The 18,739-nt window shown below is 36.1% G+C and overlaps 1 protein-coding gene across 1 annotated transcript in view; it reads left to right on the forward strand.

Moving 5' to 3' along the window:
- The window catches only part of unc-13 (protein unc13 homolog), a 1,156,644-nt gene extending 1,142,619 nt beyond the window's left edge, over positions 1–14,025 (forward strand). The window contains exon 39 of the mRNA XM_090416011.1: positions 13,531–14,025. Within this exon, the coding sequence (XP_090272137.1) occupies positions 13,531–13,822 (292 nt within the window). The 3' untranslated portion in view covers positions 13,823–14,025. The remainder of the gene's footprint in view (positions 1–13,530) is intronic.
- Positions 14,026–18,739: the final 4,714 nt, after the last annotated feature.

An 18,739-nucleotide genomic window follows, 5' to 3' on the forward strand; every position in this document is an offset into this window, starting at 1 on the left:
GAATGAGAAGAATAAAATCCCAGGCCTCATGGTAAAGTTCTATCCCTAGACCATCAGGTCTTTTCTTGTCTGGCATTCTTTATAGGTTGTGGTAACTTTTGTTGAAAGTTTTTCCACTTAGTTATACTATAAATTAAAGATACCAAGAATTTAATCCTTTATCCAAGTGTAAGCAAACAAAGTTTGTGCCTGAAGTATTTTCAGGACTGGGGCAACTTGTGGTAAAGGTGGAATGACTTCATATCACTTTCCTTAGTATCCCATAATGCAAAGCACATCTCCTTGCGGACATGTATAATGCTATGGATTATGGAAAGAGTCACTACTCAGACCGGTTTTGACCTTTATTGAGGTCTCATCAATGGGAACCAGACCCAGAGGTGATACCAAGGTTGAAGTAATGCAGAAGTCATATTTTCATATACAAGTTGCCAAAAGGTATCACACCTTATTATTAAAATAATCTGGATTAGAGATAGGTAGTTGTTGAAAGTTTTCCCACTTGGTTATACTATAAATTAAAGATACCAAGAAATTATATACTTGGTTTATTATATTATACAGTGGTATCTCGCTAATCCGAACCCTCCAGTAATCCGAACTGCGGTTTGAAAGAAAAAAAAGTGTTATTTATTACGTATTATTATTTTATGTACTATTATTTTTATTTAATAATTATTATTTATAGAATGAAAGCCAAAAGGCTATTTTTCTGGCAACCTTAATGATAATGAAGGGGATACAAATCCTTTGATGTTTATCTGCCAGTAAGCGAAACTCCAAGAACTAGGACTAAGATCTATGAGTTTCACACCGAAAAACTATCGGCAAATCCAAGTGTAAGTAACCACTTGGTAGTACAACACCAAGGCAACTCGTATAGTCCTAGTTCTTAGAGTTTCGCGTACTAAGTGAAATAAACATCAAAGGATTTGTATCCCCTTCATTGTTATTATTTATTTTATTATTACAGTACAGTACAGTATTTTTTTCATACTGTCGATTGTACGGTTATATTGTAGACCTATTTTGATTTATTGTGTGTTCACGTTTGCTTTATATTTTTATACTGTACAGTACGTACCGTATTGTCGGTACGTTGTCACCGCTGTCCCTAATGAACTGATTAGTCACCACTATTGCACAGTGTTTATCTTTACGTTCCTGCAACAACAACAACAACAATGACTTAGCCTAAACCTGGTTATATATGTTACCGGCAAAGTGTGAAATTAGGCATTGTATAGAATGCCGAAAGTGGGACATCGAAGTATGAAACGCTTAGATTTTCATACATTTCCTATATTAGATATTTTTAGGATATTCCTATATTAGATATTTTTACCTTTAGGCATTCTATAGCATGCCAAAAGGCAAATCGGCAAAGTATAAAATACTCCGGCAGTGATTTTTAAAGTTGCAAGGTGAGTCACATGACTTTTGATGCTTGCCTCAAACAGAGAGCAAGAGCACTTTCTAACCTCTAATCTAACCTGAAACATTCATGCCGCCTGTGGACATGAGAGCAAAGACAATGGAAGTGAGAAAATAGAAGGTGATGATGACCCCCCCCCCCATAGGGGATTAATATTTTGTGTACTCTTTGCTTCAATATTGAGAATGCTGTCGAGGGTAAAATTCGATCTAAATTGAATCTGGAAATACAGGCCAAAAAAAATGAAAATGGATTCCAACAAAAAATTTCCTCCTGAAAAAATGGCGGTTGTTATGAGTATGACAGACGATGGTTTTTACTGACTTGGAACTGCTGAAGGAATTTTAAACCAACTCTATGCCAGATCACAATTCACCTTATGTCCCAAGGGCTTACTTTATTTATTTATTCGTATGGAGTTTCCTCCCTTTTTCTCTCCCGTCCCTATTAGGGCAAGTTGACCCCCCCCCATAGGGGATTAAGTATTTATGGCTGTAGATCTGTGTGTGTTCACGGGGCCGGTTTGCCTACTTGGGAGATGAAAAACGCCAGATAAACTGGCGGAAAAATCCTAATGCCCGTGCCCAAGACCGGCTAACTTGGCTATGGCTGAGGAAGATCCTCAAATTCCTCACTTCTTCGAGGGGAATCGAACCTAGGACACTCCTTCCCCAGTCATATGGTTGCAAAGCCACTAGGCTAACCACGCGGACTAAGGACTTACTGAGAGTTGGAGACATTCCTGCCTATGAAATAGCTCTCCAGTCAGCCACTTCCACTCAGTCCATGGGTAGCAGCCAAGCATTCGTGAGGTGTACTTGCAAGACCAAGTGCCGAAATTTGATGAAGTGCTTTTGTATGAAAAAGGCAGTTAAGTGCAATTCAAAATGTCATTCCAGTCTACCTTGTAGCAACAAGTAGTTCAGCACTGGTGTTTTTCTCTTTTTGTAGAAAAATCCGGTATCTTACGTTTTGTACTTCTTACATTTTCACATGCATCTTTTTAATAAAAGCCTTTTTGATACATTGCCGAAATAGTATTTGTCATTCTATATAATGCCTAGGTATTCTATACAAAGCCTAGGGAAAGTATGTAAAATATTAAAATAAAACAGACATTTCATACTTTGCCTAAAAACGTCACGCATTCTATAGAATGCCTGCTTTTCACATTGTGCCGGTAACATATATAACGCTCAGTTGTGCTTTGGTTATTGAAATGGAACGTCTGAGTTGTCATTTATTGTTTTGTGTTTTCATAAGTTTTCAGTGAATGATTATCGATTGTTTTAGTAAGTGATTTATTTCATTAAAATGGCTACCGGGTCAAAGCCTAACAAAAGAAAACATGTAACATTATCATTGTCAGATAAGTGTAAAATAATTCAGTGTCTGGAAAAGGGTGAAGCAGCCGTACAACTTGCTACTAAATACGTCGGCAAATCTACAATCTGTGACATAAAAAAAAACAAAGGTAGGATTTTAACTTATGTTTCAACCACAGAAGAAGGACCAAGCAAGAGACAAACTCTGAAAACAAGTGATTTTTCTTTACTTGATTCTGCTGTTTACACATGGTTTCTTCAAGAAAGAAGTCATCATACTCCGATCTCCGGAGACATTTTAAAGGAGAAAGCTAAGCATTTCCATTCACAAATTTTCCCGGATCAGAAATTCAAAGCAAATGATGGTTGGCTAGAAAAATTTAAGACACGCCACGGTATTCAGTATCTATCAATATCAGGGGAAAACTGTCTAGTGACTTTTCTGCTGTAGAACCATTCCAAAAAGCTGTTTTAGAAAAAATTCTTGAATTAAATTTAACCGATGAACAAATTTATAATGCAGACGAAAGTGGTCTTTGTTGGAGGTCGTTACCAGAGAAAACTCTAGTTCACAGAAATGAAGCCTCAGCACCCGGTCGAAAAATGTACAAAGAGCGTGTCACAATAATGCCTTGTGCAAACGCCTCAGGAAAACATAAATTAAAGTTACTTATGATTGGAAAAGCAAGAAACCCAAGCCCATTTAAGAACCTGCCTTCCGGTTTTGTACCGAAGTCAACGTAAAGGATGGATGAATATCAAACTATTTTCAAACTGGTTTCACAACGATTTTGTACCGTCTGTTAAAACTTATTTAAAATCCCAGAATTTGGAACAGAAAACACTTATTATTGGATAACTCCTGGACATCCTCCGGCAGATGAATTGATGAGTAAGGATGGAAATTTTACGGTTATGTTTTTGCCTCCAAACTGTACTCCATTGTTGCAACCAATGGATCAGAACTTAATACAATCCATTAAATTAAAATATTGTAAAGACCTGCTTTTAAATGTAATTTCCCAAAATTATGACGTTACCACATCGATAAAAAACATAAATTTGAAGGATGTAGCATTCTCAGTTGCTGCTGCTTGGGAAGCCGTCGAACCTGAAGCAATTCGAGCATCATGGAAAAAACTGTGGCCTTCTAGAATTTACCAAGATAACTATGGTGATACACACAAAGATGAAATTCAAAACATGCATAATTTGGTTAAAAATATAAATCCAGATGTTGAAATTTCACAAACAGATATTACGGAATGGATTACAGGTAGAACCGAAAGTGAATTCGAAATCAAATCAGATGGTGAAATTATAAATATGACGATGCAGAATGAATTAGAAGACGATGAAAAACTCGAAGGAAAAAAAGTAAAACATGGAGAGGCAGTTGACAGTTTCAATATGTGTATAGAATGGGCTAAGCAGAATGATGCGCCATTCCACAAAATTTTGTTGCTAATGCAGCTCCGAAAAGAAGCATTCGAAAAAAGTTTAGCTTCCAAGAAGCAAAAGAAAATCAGTGACTTTTTTTACAAAGAAATAAAAAAAACTTTCTGTGTTATTTTGTGAAACTTTTTTTGTGTTCTGTACAAGAAAGTGATATTTTTTACACAAATTAAATTATGTACTGCATTATGCAATTTTATTAAATCAGAATCCTCAACAATACAGTACATACAGTTTTTCGGCGTCCTTCGTGTGGATCATCAAGGCTGGTACAGCCACGTTTAATTTTTACGTTACAGTACAGTAGCTGTTTTTCTATTAGTTACCTCATTTATTTACAGAATTAAATTGACGTATCATTAGAATCTGATTATTTTTGACGCTAGTTATTGTTGCCTCTTGGGGGAAATTCGCTAATCCGAACGAGCACGGTTTTTATTAGTTCGGATTAGCGAGATACCACTGTATACTTTGACAACTTGTATATGAAAATATGACCTGCATTACTTCAACCTTGGTATCACCTCTGGGTCTGTCTCCCACTGATGAGACCTCAATAAAGGTCGAAACTGGTCTGGGTAGTGACTCTTTCCATAATGCACAGCATTATACATGTCCGCAAGATGTGCTTTGCATTATGGGATACTAAGGCAAGTGATGTGAAGTCATACTACAAGTTGCCCCAATCCTGAAAATACTTCAGGTGCAAACTTTGTTTACTTACATTTGGATAAAGGAATAAACCAAGTATATAATTTGTTGAGGTCTCATCAGTGGGAGCCAGACTCAGAAGATATACCAAGGTTGAAGCAATGCAGAAGTCATATATTTCCCATATACAAGTAGTCAAAATGTGTCACACCTTATTACTAAGAGTATAATTTCTTGGCATCTTTATACTGTTGGTTTCATCCTTTATCCAAGTGAAAGCAAATCAAGTTTGCATGTGAAATAACTTCATAACTGGACTGCTTGTATACAGAGTCTAATAACTTCACATCAATTGCCTTAGTATTCCACAATGCAAGGCACATATCCTTATGGACATGTATAGTGCTATGCATTATGAGAACTAGTTTCGATTGGATTCGACCTTTATTGAGGTCTCATCAGTGGAAGCCAGGGCCCAGAAGTCATATAGCTCTCATATACAAGTATTCAAAAGCTGTATAATTTCTTTAAGAGAATAATTTCTTTGTTGTTAAAGCATGACCTCTCACTAAGTAACCCACACTGACTATTATAAAGAATACTGCTATTATCAACCCATTTCTGAATTCTAGTCCTCACCAACTTCTCTAACACCTTAACAATAACAACAACCCCAGAAACACAGATTGGCCTATATAATTTGTAGCTCAGTTTCTCCCCCCCCCCCTTTGCCACCTCCATTCCTTTGGGACTCACCCTGTTGTAAAACTCATGTTAAACAGGTTGCCAAATGTGCTGTTAATTAGCCTTCCTTCAAGAAACACAGCAATATATTGTCAAAAAATTGTCTTATTAACATCAAGTTTGCTTAATTCTTCATCTACCTCCTTCTTCACAATCAGTCCTTCAATCCAGCTTCTCATGATGTTGCCTTCACAAAGATGAAATACATTGATAAACTACTCGTTGAATATTTCATCTTTATCAGTTACCAATTAGCCAGTGTCATCATCTAGCATCATTCTTCCATAGTGGTTTTCAGTTCTACTTGCCATATATCAAAAGAGCCCACTAGGATTTTTCTTACCTTAATTGGCTAATTGCTTCTCATACTGCACTTTTTCTTTGTTTATGAACCAAGTCACCTTCATAGCCTGCTCTTTGCACTCTACATGCAACTGATTATTACCTACATTCATCTCCACAATGCATCTTCTTCTGGATTCATGCTTAATCTCCTTATTCTACTCCCATCATGTTTAGCCTTTTCACCTTTGGAATACACTCAGATATTGCTGCTGTTTAATAACTTTTGTCAATATCCACATACCATCTGTCAACTCTCTTTCCATGCTATAGTTCCCAGTTGTCTCCGGAACTTTTCATAATCACCAGCCTTGTCGTTCCACATATATTCCTTCTTTATAGAAGTTCTCATATTATTATTTATTATTATTATTATTATTATTATTATTCACGCCTCCATGCAGTCGAAAGACTCATCGTGGGAGGTCCTTCCTAAGAACATAAAGTCTGTCAAGACTCATCGAGGGGAGATCCCCCCCCCTAAGAAACACAAAGTCTATCATACCACTCCTTAAACTCATTGACCGTTCTCGCCCTCACCATCAGGCAATGCATTCCACGGTTCAACCACTCTCCACACAAAGAAACCACTCCTCACCCTCTTGCTCACAGTTTCCTTTCGTAACTTACAGGGATGGCCTCTTGTCATCACTCCTTCCCGCTGTTCAACCAAGCGAAAGAACTCCCCAGTGTCAACCCTGTAACCACCTCTCAACAGTTTAAAAGTCTCAATCATATCACCTCTCCTTCTTCTCTCCACCAAACTCTGCAGTCCACATTCCCTCAGCTGATCCTCGTAACTATCCTTGTACAGTCCTGAAACCATCTTTGTCATCCGTCTTTGTATCCTTTCCACAGTTAATTTATCCCCTTCAAATCCTGGAGACCAAATCTGAGAACAATAGTCCAAGTGTGGTCTGATCAGAGACTTATACAGCGGAATGATAGCACTCTTATCTCTGCAGGTCAGTGTCCTTCTCATAATTGCAGCAATCCTCTGTGTTACCTTCACCACCTTTGCAATATGTCCCCTAAACTTCAGGTTTCTATCAACCATCAACCCCAGATCTCTTGTCTCCTCTACTTCCTCCAGCATAACTCCTCCCATAGAGTATGCTGCATCCCATCGATGTTTCCCAAACCTCAAGACCTTACATTTTGCTGCATTAAACTGACACCCCCATTCATTTTCCCATCTATCTAGCTTATTCAAATCCTCTCGCAGGGCTACCACATCTGCACTATTACTAATAATCCTTCCTAGCTTCGCATCATCCGCAAACAACTGAATATCCCCTTGCAATCCACTGGCAATGTCATTTGTATAAAGGTGAAACAGTATAGGTCCTAGTACTGAGCCCTGTGGGACCCCACTTGTAACCCTCTGCCTCCTTGAAACTGCTCCACCATACACAACTCTCTGATACCTATCAGACAGCCAATCCTGAATCCAGTTGACCAATCTGACATCCAGACCCATGTGCTGCAACTTAAATATCAGCTTATCATGTGGCACCCTGTCAAATGCCTTTGCTAAGTCTAAGAAAATTGCAGTATATGCCTTTCCCTCATCTAATGTTCTTGTAACTTTATTATAAAAGGCTAGCATATTGCTAAAACAAGAGCGCCCTTTCACAAATCCATGTTGATTCTCACAGATAACATTACCCTCATCTGTCCAATGTTGTATATGGTCCATCACTACTTTCTCCAAGATCTTAACTACTACTGATGACACACAGACTGGCCTATAATTAGACACTTCCAGTCTGTTACTACCGTTATGCAATGGCACTATCTTACCTTCCTTCCATTCCCTGGGCACCTTTGCCGAAGCCAGACTTTCAATGAAAAGCCAGGTTAAAGGCACTGTCAGTTACCTGGCACATTCTCTCAAAACTCGTGGTGAAATACCATCCAGTCCCAAAGCTTTACTGACATCCAGAGTACTCAGTATCTGAAACACACTCTCCTCCTGTACCTCTAAACCTTGAACCAGCCCTATCCCTCTAACATTAAAACTGACTCCTCTAGGATGAAATACGCCAATAAAGTGTTCATTGAACAATTCCACTATGTCCTCTGCATCAGTCACTCTATTCCCATTTTTATCCCACAATATCATTCTTCCACAGTCATTTCTCCTCCTACTGGCCACATAGCTAAAAAAATTCCCTAGGATTTTCTTTGGATCTTAGGGCCAACCTCCTCTCATATTCCAGTTTCGCTTTCTGTACCACACTAGTCACTCTTCTGGCCTGTGTCTTATATTCTTCATGCATCCTCTCTTCACCTGTCTCCTTATATCTTTTCCATAGCCTCTTTTTCGCAATTCCTGTTTAATATTGTTTGTCATCCACTTTACTCCAAATTGTGTCCTCTTCTTCACTCGTGGTATACCATTGCTGCTAACAAATATTCTTTCACAATTTCCCACGCACTAATGATATCCCGGCCTTCCAATTCCTCCCTCTGTGAAACTTCCCGAAGTTGACGTCTAAGACTATTATAATCACCTGCTTTATAATTCCACATAAGTTCCCGTCTCTTTGATACTCCTGCATGTCTATTCATTTTCCAAGTCAAAACCATATGGTCACTCTCTCCAACTGGTGGGAGAGATGTCATCTCAGTTATTATCAACTCTTCTGATGCTATAACCAAATCCAAAACTCTTGAACCTCTTGTTCCCTCTGTTACATGTTGCCTAAGACATTTGTCCCTCAAGAATTCTAGAAATTCCATTCCCCTATTGCTACATGCATCTTCCTCTCTCCAGTTTATATTACTGTGGTTAAAATCCCCCATAACAATCATTCTTCTTGCACTTGCCAAACTTAGCTGTCTAAACAGCTCCTGGTCCCCATCCTCTGTGCTCCTGGGTCTGTAGCAACACCCCACTAAATATCCTGTCTTGCCTACCTCTACCTCACACCATATGCTCTCAAAATCATTTGTCTCACTTCCTTCCAAAGCCTCCACTCTTAGAGGACATAGGTCATCACTTATCATAAGCAGTACCCCACCACCACGCTTTCCCCTCCTGTCCTGACGAAAAATGCTATTCCTGTTATTATATCCCCTTCTGTCAACCACGTCTCAGTGATCCCAATAATTTTTGGCCAGGCTGATGCTATCTGCGCCACCAATTCCTCTCCCTTATTCCGGATACTCCTGGCATTAGTCTAAAACATGTAAATGCCATTGTTTCTATACCCAGCATTATCCTTTCTAGACTCCACTGGGCTCAGTGCTACCTGACATCGTCTCCCTTCTCCCAAGTATCCATTCCCACAAGAGGCCACCCCTGCTATCATCCTCCCTGGGAATTCGTTATATATGATTCGTTACAACCCAGCTGATCACTTCATGGTCACTCTCACCAACCAGGGAAAGATTGGGCACTCCATTCACAATCACATCTGCCAATAATGTAACCAGATCTAAGACTCATAACCCTCATTTGCCCTCAGTTACATATTGTCTAAATTGTTGTCCCTTAAGATCTCAAGAAATTCATTTTGCTTATTCCCTGATGCTCTCTCTTCATTCTAGTCAATATTGCTGTAATTAAAATCACCCATGATGATCACTCTTCACTTGCTCACTAACCAAGCTGCCTGTACCTTTCTTCATCTCCACCCTACACATTCTCTGGCCTATAGCAACATCTAACCAAATATCTCATTCCATCAACTTCCATTTCACACTATACTGCTTCAAAATCACTGCCACTCCCCCCCCCCCCTTGTATCTCACCCTAGCAGACATAATTCCCCCACTATCATCAGCATCACCCCCCCCTTGTTGCCTTTTCTATCTTCACAAAAAACATCATATACCTCCATTTCTATTCCCATCAAGATGTCATTCTCATCCAACCATATTTCACGTATTCCGACTATTTTCAGGCAAATAAAACTCAATCAGTGCAACAATTTAATTTCCCTTGTTTCTGATACTCTTGGCATTTGTAAATAAGCATAATTTATTTCTTGATCTATAACCACTCCTATTTATGCTCCCCCAATGACTTCTCCCATTTACTTCTGTCTTCTCACCTTCTCTCCCATGTATCATCCCCAGAATTAACCACTCCCCATGTATTCCAGGCCATTCCATTCCTGTGCTGACCATCCACATACATGCATTCATTACTGCTTTCAGAATCCACTCTCCTTGCACTATATATCCCTGACCTCCATGGTCCATCCGGTTTCCCTGTCTGACTTGCATTCCTGTTCTCACATTCTCATCTCCATTCACAATCACAGTCTCACCTTTCTTTTGCTCATTTATATCATCTCTGACTTCCACTCATACCTTGTTTGCATCACTCCTTACACATCTTTCCAAATGACTCACTTTAAAACCATTCAGATGCAGTTCATCACTCTTATACAATTCTGTTCATCCCCCAAACTCATCCCACACATTCACAAGCTGCACTCCTTTCTCTCATACATTTCCACTAACATTCCATTCAAGATCTTTGATCTCCCTTGCAACTCATCATTGTCATACCTGGGCAACACAAAAACTACTCTTCTTACAACACTTTGTTTTCTTTTACTCTCTTCAATAATCTCCTGATATCCAACCTCATATTCTCCATATGCCCAACCAAATCATTTGTTCCAACTACAACCACTAACTCCCTCGCATGTTTACTTTTCATATCCAGCCCCTCAATCTTCCTGTTCATTCTCCCTTCTGGAAAATAGATCTTGTGCACCTCACCCACCACACCTTTTATGATAGAATCTCCATATAGTGTGATATTCTTGAGTCATTTCCTATATCTTCTTCTCCACTGTCTTTTCATTTTATTAATTCACACTTTTCCATTCGTATCCACCATATGTTTAAATTCATTCTGTACAATGCTCATCTTCTTCCTCTTCTTAATCATTTCATTCAATTTTTGCATTCCAGCAATCATTCCCACTATTGGTTCATCAGTCAGATCTTCCATTCCTGCAGTCATGCCAGCTCTTGCTTCATCAGACGAATAATATGAAACTCTTGCTTCATATTATTCATCTAATAATAATAACTACTTCTGCAGTTATTATTAGACATCTCCAGGGAGTCCAAGGACTCATCAAGGGAGAGCACCTGCTCTACAACTCTGTCACCGCCACTCAATCCACCAACTGATCACAGCTACACCAACACCATCTACTGCTGACCACCATCACTAGTATTTCCAAAGACAATCACAAACATCCTTGCCCACGGCTGGGTTCAAACTCGCAGCCTTTTGGCTGGAGAGCAGATAGGCTAACCACTCGGCCAGCCAGGCTGGTCATGCTCATGTTTCCTTTTTTTTTAATAATTTCCATATTCACAATTACATTCTCTGCACTCATATTCTCACAATCACCTTCTGGCTATCCTTCTTATTCTTTCATCTGGTATTCACTTCCAGTTCCCAAATTTCATTCAAATCACTGCAGTCCATTAATATATCACACTTTCTACAGACCCTCACTCTCTCACTTCTGTTGTTTAATCTCTTCTTCCATATTTTGTCCACACATACAAGTACATATTGATAGTTGATAGTGAGGACCTTCCATAGTTTTGACTCCATGGAAGTGTGATGATGATAATAATAATGATACTTGCATTGCCTCATGGTTAATTTCCATGATTTTAGGTTGCAGAAGAAAGACTCAATTCTCTAGTCACCGACTGGAGAGCTTTTTGCTGGAGCAGGTAAGTAGGATCATATCTAGCTAAGCTGTATTTTTTTTTTTTTTATAACAAACGTGTTTTCAACTCCATAATTTAGCAAAATCGACTATAAAAAATATATGAACACATTAAACTACAGCAATAATGAAAGATAGAGCTTGGCTGATACTTCATTTGGGGAATAAAAAGACTTTAAGGGATTTATGGGATATGTAGTTAGTTTAATTATTATTATTATTAAAATCCTTTCCTTCATGGTTATATAGTGATCAGCATTCATTATTAAAAATTATGGAAACAACTACCATGTTATAGTAAAACTCCAGTTTAATATGAACCAAAATAATCACTCGACGTTTTGACCTTCATATCAAGCTCATCATCTGGAGTATACACGCATATACAAAGAAATAAGCTACATTACGGTTTACATGATATGTTAAAGTTGCAGTAATTTGGTCAACTGTTTAAACTACTGGCTTGATCTCTGAGGGGTGTTGGGGGTGGGGACTTACTACATCAAAAGCTAGAGTCCTGTTATCATTTTTATCTATTTGATTAAAATCATTAAGAGATATAATAAGCTAGAACAACATGCTTTCACATAATTACTCATATAAATTAGAACAAAACAGTATAGATGGTGGCCAATAAGAGCTGAAATTATTGCTTAACGTCCTAAAGTAAGGGTTTGCTGGAAAACAGTGGGCTGAATGTGTGTGTGTGTCATCTAAATTATTGGGATTTTTATGCCACCATTATTGTTAACATTAGGATGGTTGATCAAAATTTCACAGGCTTCTTTAAATTTGCATTCATACCAGGTTTTTGTATGATGTAAAAAACAAGCAGTTTTCCAATCAGTTTGGTATAGGGTGTTAAGAGTGTGATCTGAGAGGCATGCTTCACCAAAATTGTTACATTTAATGTGTCGTTTATGTTCCTTTTTTTTATGGATAGGAATTGTATGTCCAGTTTCACATATATAAGATAAGTTACAGGTGCAATGGATACGGTCAACTCCAGGATGGGCCAGGGGGGGGGGGGGATCCTTAGGAGTTGAATTTGTTTTTTAATTTTATAGGTGGTTTAAAAGTGGCATTAAGATTATAATGGTGTAGAATTCTATTTATTTTATCTGATAATCTTTTAATGTATGGGATAACTATGGTTTTACTGTAATCTATATTATTTGCATTTTTTGATGAAGATTTATGAAGAACTTTATTGATGATATTTTTCCTATTGCTGTTATTTGCAAATAATTTGTAATTCTTGTTTAGGAGCGTGTTCATTAGAGCAAATTGTTATAGCTCTGTTTTTGAAGGTGTTAATGACTCCAAGATTTTGTGGAAAGTGGTGATAAGAGTTAGCATGTATATGTTGGCTTGTGGTAGACAGTGAAGGATAGACTGCCTGAGGGAAAATGTGTGACCAGTGCATTCGGGAAAGGAAGTGATAGAATTTATACTAAATTGAAAATCACTCCATAAATCAATAAAAAAATAATAATAATAATAATAACAGGACTCTAGCTTTGATGTGATAATGTGTTTTTTTTTTTTCCACCAGAAGTCAGGCCAGTAGTTTTAATGGTTGACCAAATTACTAACTTCAGCATACCATGTAGATTGTAATGTAGCTTGTTTCTTTGTGTGTGTGTGTGTGTGTGTGTGTGTGTGTGTGTGTGTGTGTACTCCAGACAATGATCTTGATATGAAAGTGGACATCAAGTGATTATTTTGATTTATATTAAACTGAAGTTTTACTATAACACAGTAGTTGTTTCCATTATTTTTAATAATGAATTATTATTAAATTAATTATCTTGAAATTTTAATAACTGATTAAATCTAAAACTGTTTTCTTAAATTCCAGCATAATTGGAAATGAAGAAGAGCCTTCATCATTTGAACTTCATATATGTGTTAAAGACTATTGTTTTGCACGAGAAGATCGTTTGGTGGGAGTTGCAGTGATGCAGCTTCGTGATATTATAGACCAGGGTAGCTGTGCCTGTTGGCTGCCTCTTGGCCGAAGAGTTAACATGGATGAAACTGGGTGGACTGTACTGCGTATCCTTTCCCAACGCACAAATGATGAAGTTGCTCGTGAATTTGTGAAACTAAAGTCTGAAGTCCGTAATGATGAAAATATTCAAGTTCAGTAATACTGGTGCTGCTAATAGGTGTGGTTTTTGAAAACTTTGCCCTCTATACTCCTGCTCTTGTGACTTTTCTTTTGTCTATAGTTTAACAAAATTAATAAAGTCTTACCAGAGGGGACTTTAGATGGCCATTATGAACCTTCCTTTCTGCATGATGCAGAACTTTAATGTCAAGGGGAATTTCCTGCATTTGCTCATAAGTTAGAATCGACTCTGGGTGGGTGGGTGGGGGGTAGGATTAAAAAGGGAAGCAGTGCCCTAATATAGTCATTACAAATTGTCATGGACGTACTGTCTCTAGTCAATGAGTTCTGTGATTTTTGCACAAAGTTTAACTGCATTCCAGAGCAGTCTGGGTGCTTTGACTGTGGTTGTAACTAATTATCATACTTGTTCAGAACTGAATAAGCCAAACTTGTAAAAAGACATAAATTCCTAATGTTGGCATAACTAATGTGATTGTTGTAGTTTTACTTTCCAAAGAATTTTTTACTTGGTACATGACCATTGCACTGTAATATAGTATTAAAAATATGGAACGGTAGTTCTTTAATTAAAGTATACAATTCCATATATATATATATATATATATATATATAAATATATATGTGAGGTGTGTGTGTGTGTGTGTGCGCGCATGCATGCATGAGCAAGTGCGTGTGTGTGTGTATATGTGCATATGTGAGATACGTGAGAATGAATGTGCGAAAGGGTGCATATATGAGTATCTGTTTGTTTATGTGAAATCACTCTGTCAAAATTATGAACAACTATATAATATGAAATCATCCTTTAGATGAGGATATGATGAATTTCAGATTCTATTTTTTATATCAAATCCTTATGAAGGTAGCAGATTAGACATTAAGAGGGGCCACAGTTGTGGAAATTAAGGCGTTCCAAATACATCTAGTAAAATGGTTGGTAGTTTCCATTGTTCATCCTCATTTCCGCACTCCTGCCATTTCTCTTGGCACAGACAATTTCTGACTTGTGCTTATTTCTTGGTTCTTCCTCACAAATCTGTGCCAACTTTATTCTTCGCTGGATAAATGGCAATTACAGACTGTCCAGTGTTAACTAATGCTTGATTGGGAATATTTTTTCACCTATTTTGTTTAATCGTGCTGTCTCTTTTATGTCCTTTCTACCTTTTTACAATCAGATAGTTTATTATGACTTTACAAAGCGCAGTAAACCCCACACTCTTATATATGTACAATATTCTATAAATTTATTGCCAAAATTACCCTGCATAATTAAATTTTTATTCAAGCAATATTTCACTTTGAAATAATAAAAACATTTTCATTCTGAGAATACATTTCTCAGTATGCAGTATGATATCATTCTGTCCCAAATGCATAGCAGAGAAACAGAAGCTTAGTTGATTAGTGTTTTTTTTCTTTTTTAATTTTTAAAACTAACTTATTTCTTGGATATGTTTACAGTTTATTTGTTGATTCCTAATTTTTTTTTAAATTAATGAAGATAATATATCTCTATCAGTTTTGAATCTCTAAATGAAATCTTTTAACTATTTCATATTTAAGTCATCCTATTAGCAGAAATATTTCTTTACTGTCTATCATACCAAGGTATATTTGTAAATAAATGTCCATGTTGTTGTAAATATGTCATAATTGGAATATGAATGGGTGGGGCTAGGGAAGACTACCTGAATCACACCTTTTGTCTGTCTGTCTTTTACAATAAATCTTGCCACAACTCTATTCTTATGACTGTTAAAGAGATTAGTAGACTATACTTATTAGCAAGGAATGAAGAACTATAGTGCAAAGATTTAGTAAGATACTTTGAAATGAGCAACTACTATGCACTGCAGCTTTCTTTTTCTTTTTTTTTTTTCCCTGTTAAAGAGCTTTGTCCTTGGTTCTCATGCGGAAACCATAATAAGAGGTTTACATAAAGTTTTGTCACTTTATAAAAAATAACGTACAAATTTGGCCACTGTTGGTTCTAGTGAAATATTATTATGGATTTTACTGTGTTTTAAGGATTTTTTTATATTCTTAAAAACTAACATAAGTTAAGAAAAAAACAGTGAGGTTTATAACATTCTTCATGGAGAATAAAGATTACATGAGATTGCATAGTCCTGTTAATTTTTCTTTGCCAGTTCTGTTTTATTGTTGTTTTTGATGATGGCATTTTTCCATCTATATTTATCTAGTCCTGTATAATTACATCTGCTAAATCAAATATTGTTACAATAAACCATTTTTGTTTATTTAAATTATGTGAAACTATCCAACGCTATTGTTACAAAAGTTTTGAATTTTATAACTATGTAAGTAAACAGTTCCTTAATAGGAGTATTGTATGTGTGTGTGTTTGTGTATACTTGCTTTCATCATTACCTAAAGTATTAATACAAACTCATATGTGCCTGATATAATACTGATGTGGTTAAAAAATTTAATTGCTGTGTACTCTTTTTGTTGTTATTTGAAATGTATGCATCAAAACTTAACCACATCAGAATTTCACCTTTCTGTATAGCAGAAAAAAACTTTTGCAATAGTTTGATAGACAACGACATATGTAAGTTAATGTTGTTTGGGTTTTAGAATATTAATAATTAATTAGTGAGGAAAAAGTATGGAATGTGGGTAATGCAATAGATACTTTTTACCATTTGTTGTTGTTTTGGCTTAAACCAGCAATCAGGGTTCAGTTCACAATTTTTTTTAATTTATTTTTTAAAGTCACATATTTAAATGTCAACAATTAATTGAAACAAATACCTGTTATTGATTATTATTAGTTACATGCAAATATTGTAATACAGAAGTAATATCTACATTGATTTGCTGATGACAGCAACAGCTCTGTTTATATCTTGAGTGTATTGAACCCTGCTTGCTTCTTCATAGCCAGATATTCTGAATGAAATTAAAGATTTATGTTTTGAAGTAGTATGTGATGATAGAAATTTTTCTATGTTGCTTGTTATTACACACCTGTTGTAACTACCACAAGTGCTTGACCATTCCAAAGAGTACTTAATAGTGGCACTAGTGCTCAACAGTGTAATATCAGATTCCCGAAAGTTTACAAAAAACTTTACTATATTACTGTAATCCAACCAGCAATTAGACAGTGGTGCCATTCAACAAATGTAAGCTAGCTAGGAATAGGATAATGTCACAAAGGCCAATCCTTATGTATGACAGAAAATGAGGGTTTATCAAGTGTATTTTGAAAAAAAACAAAACAAAAAAAAAACTTCCTCTTTTTATAAGAATTTATGTAAGTATTGGTGTTAGAAAGCTATGATATTTCTTTCAGATTTTTTAAAATCAATAAAGATATATTGCTGTGGATACTGGGAAGATTATATTTTGATTTAATATATTATTTATTGTTATGAAATATTTACATCATTTCAATCAAGAATTAAAAGGATTAAAGGATATTCCAAAGTTGTCACCATCCTTAAAGTCTTTTCATAATACAGAACTAACCTATTAAAGTTAATTTATTAAAAATTCACATAGCAAAATGATGTCCTTTGATATAGAAATGTTTTTATAAATACCAATATTCATTATACAAATAATATCTGCCAATAAATTTATGAAATATGGTGTATTATTTATCATATTAGTTACCCAAGACAAAAAACAGATTTCTCTTCTTGAAATAGGATGTATTACAGAAGAAGAATGCATATTCAGTAATACATCTATATTTTGTAAAGACTTTTTGAGAGATTGCCACATGACAAGTTTGATATAGAAATTGAGACAGATGGGGGTTAACCAGTAGATAGCATGATAGATGGGAAATTGGCTGTTTCATAAGTATCAACAAGTTGCATATATGGGAGAGCATTATCTCATTAGAAGAAAGTCACTAGTGATGAGGTGAAGAGATTTGTTTTGGGGCCATGATATAGTTGGGAAGAGCTGTGAATCTATTCAAATCCTCCTTGAAAGAATCATATTGTTATATAATTGGATAATAAAATGGTGCTGTGATGTGTGGCTGGTGCTGATTTAGTGCTGTAAAGTTTATATTTAGTGAAACGTGTAAATTGTCTATTGTTTTTGATGAGTATACTTTATGAAATTGTAGTGGCAGCGAATGTGCGAGCAGCTAAGATTAAGCCTAACTCATTTCTGTAGGAGTATATTACAGTACTGTAGGTCAGTATGTACATTATATGTAACTGCTATAGAAATTCTTTCAATGGTAGTAGCTCAGTCTATTTTGAGGAATTCTAATACGTTATTTTAAACACTTTGAGTCCTAGACCTACTGTAAATATATATATATATACATATCGATGTATATTTACATCGATAGGACGGACTCAAAGTGTTAATGTTAGTTCAGTACTAAATATGATAAGATTGCAGAAAATTTGCCTGAAAAGGCACAATCATAAAACTAATATATTAACTGCTTTTGATTGTTTACTTGCTAATGAAAATCTGGTTGATGCAACATTAATATGTGAGGTAATGACACAGGCTCATAAAGTAGTTCAATCGGAAAACAGTCCTCTTCTCTATAGCTTATTTTTAGAGAACTTGAGTAAACATCCTGTTGTGACATTTAGTGATTTCACAGTTTTCAATATTAAAGTCTGATTCTGATTTCCTTAGCACAATCCCTTAATCACATTTGCCATTCATTGCTAACGTCTTTCCTTTGTTGCAGTTTATGATGCACAGTACAACACATATCCTTTCTTAACTAAATATTTTTATGTGCTTGGCACTATCTCTCACATCAACTTTGCACGATCACTCTCCATCTTTTGATTTGATCCAGATCTCCTCCACCACATGTTGAAACTTTTTTTCACTTGGTTACTATAAACTTAAGATGCCAAGAAATTATATTCTTGGTTTCATCCTTTATTCATTTTTTTCAAGTGTAAGCAAACAA

This window comes from Typopeltis vanoorti, chromosome 3 (genome assembly GCF_054136105.1).
Source record: "Typopeltis vanoorti isolate ZY-2024b chromosome 3, IOZ_Tvanoo_1.0, whole genome shotgun sequence".
Taxonomy (NCBI): domain Eukaryota; kingdom Metazoa; phylum Arthropoda; class Arachnida; order Uropygi; family Thelyphonidae; genus Typopeltis; species Typopeltis vanoorti.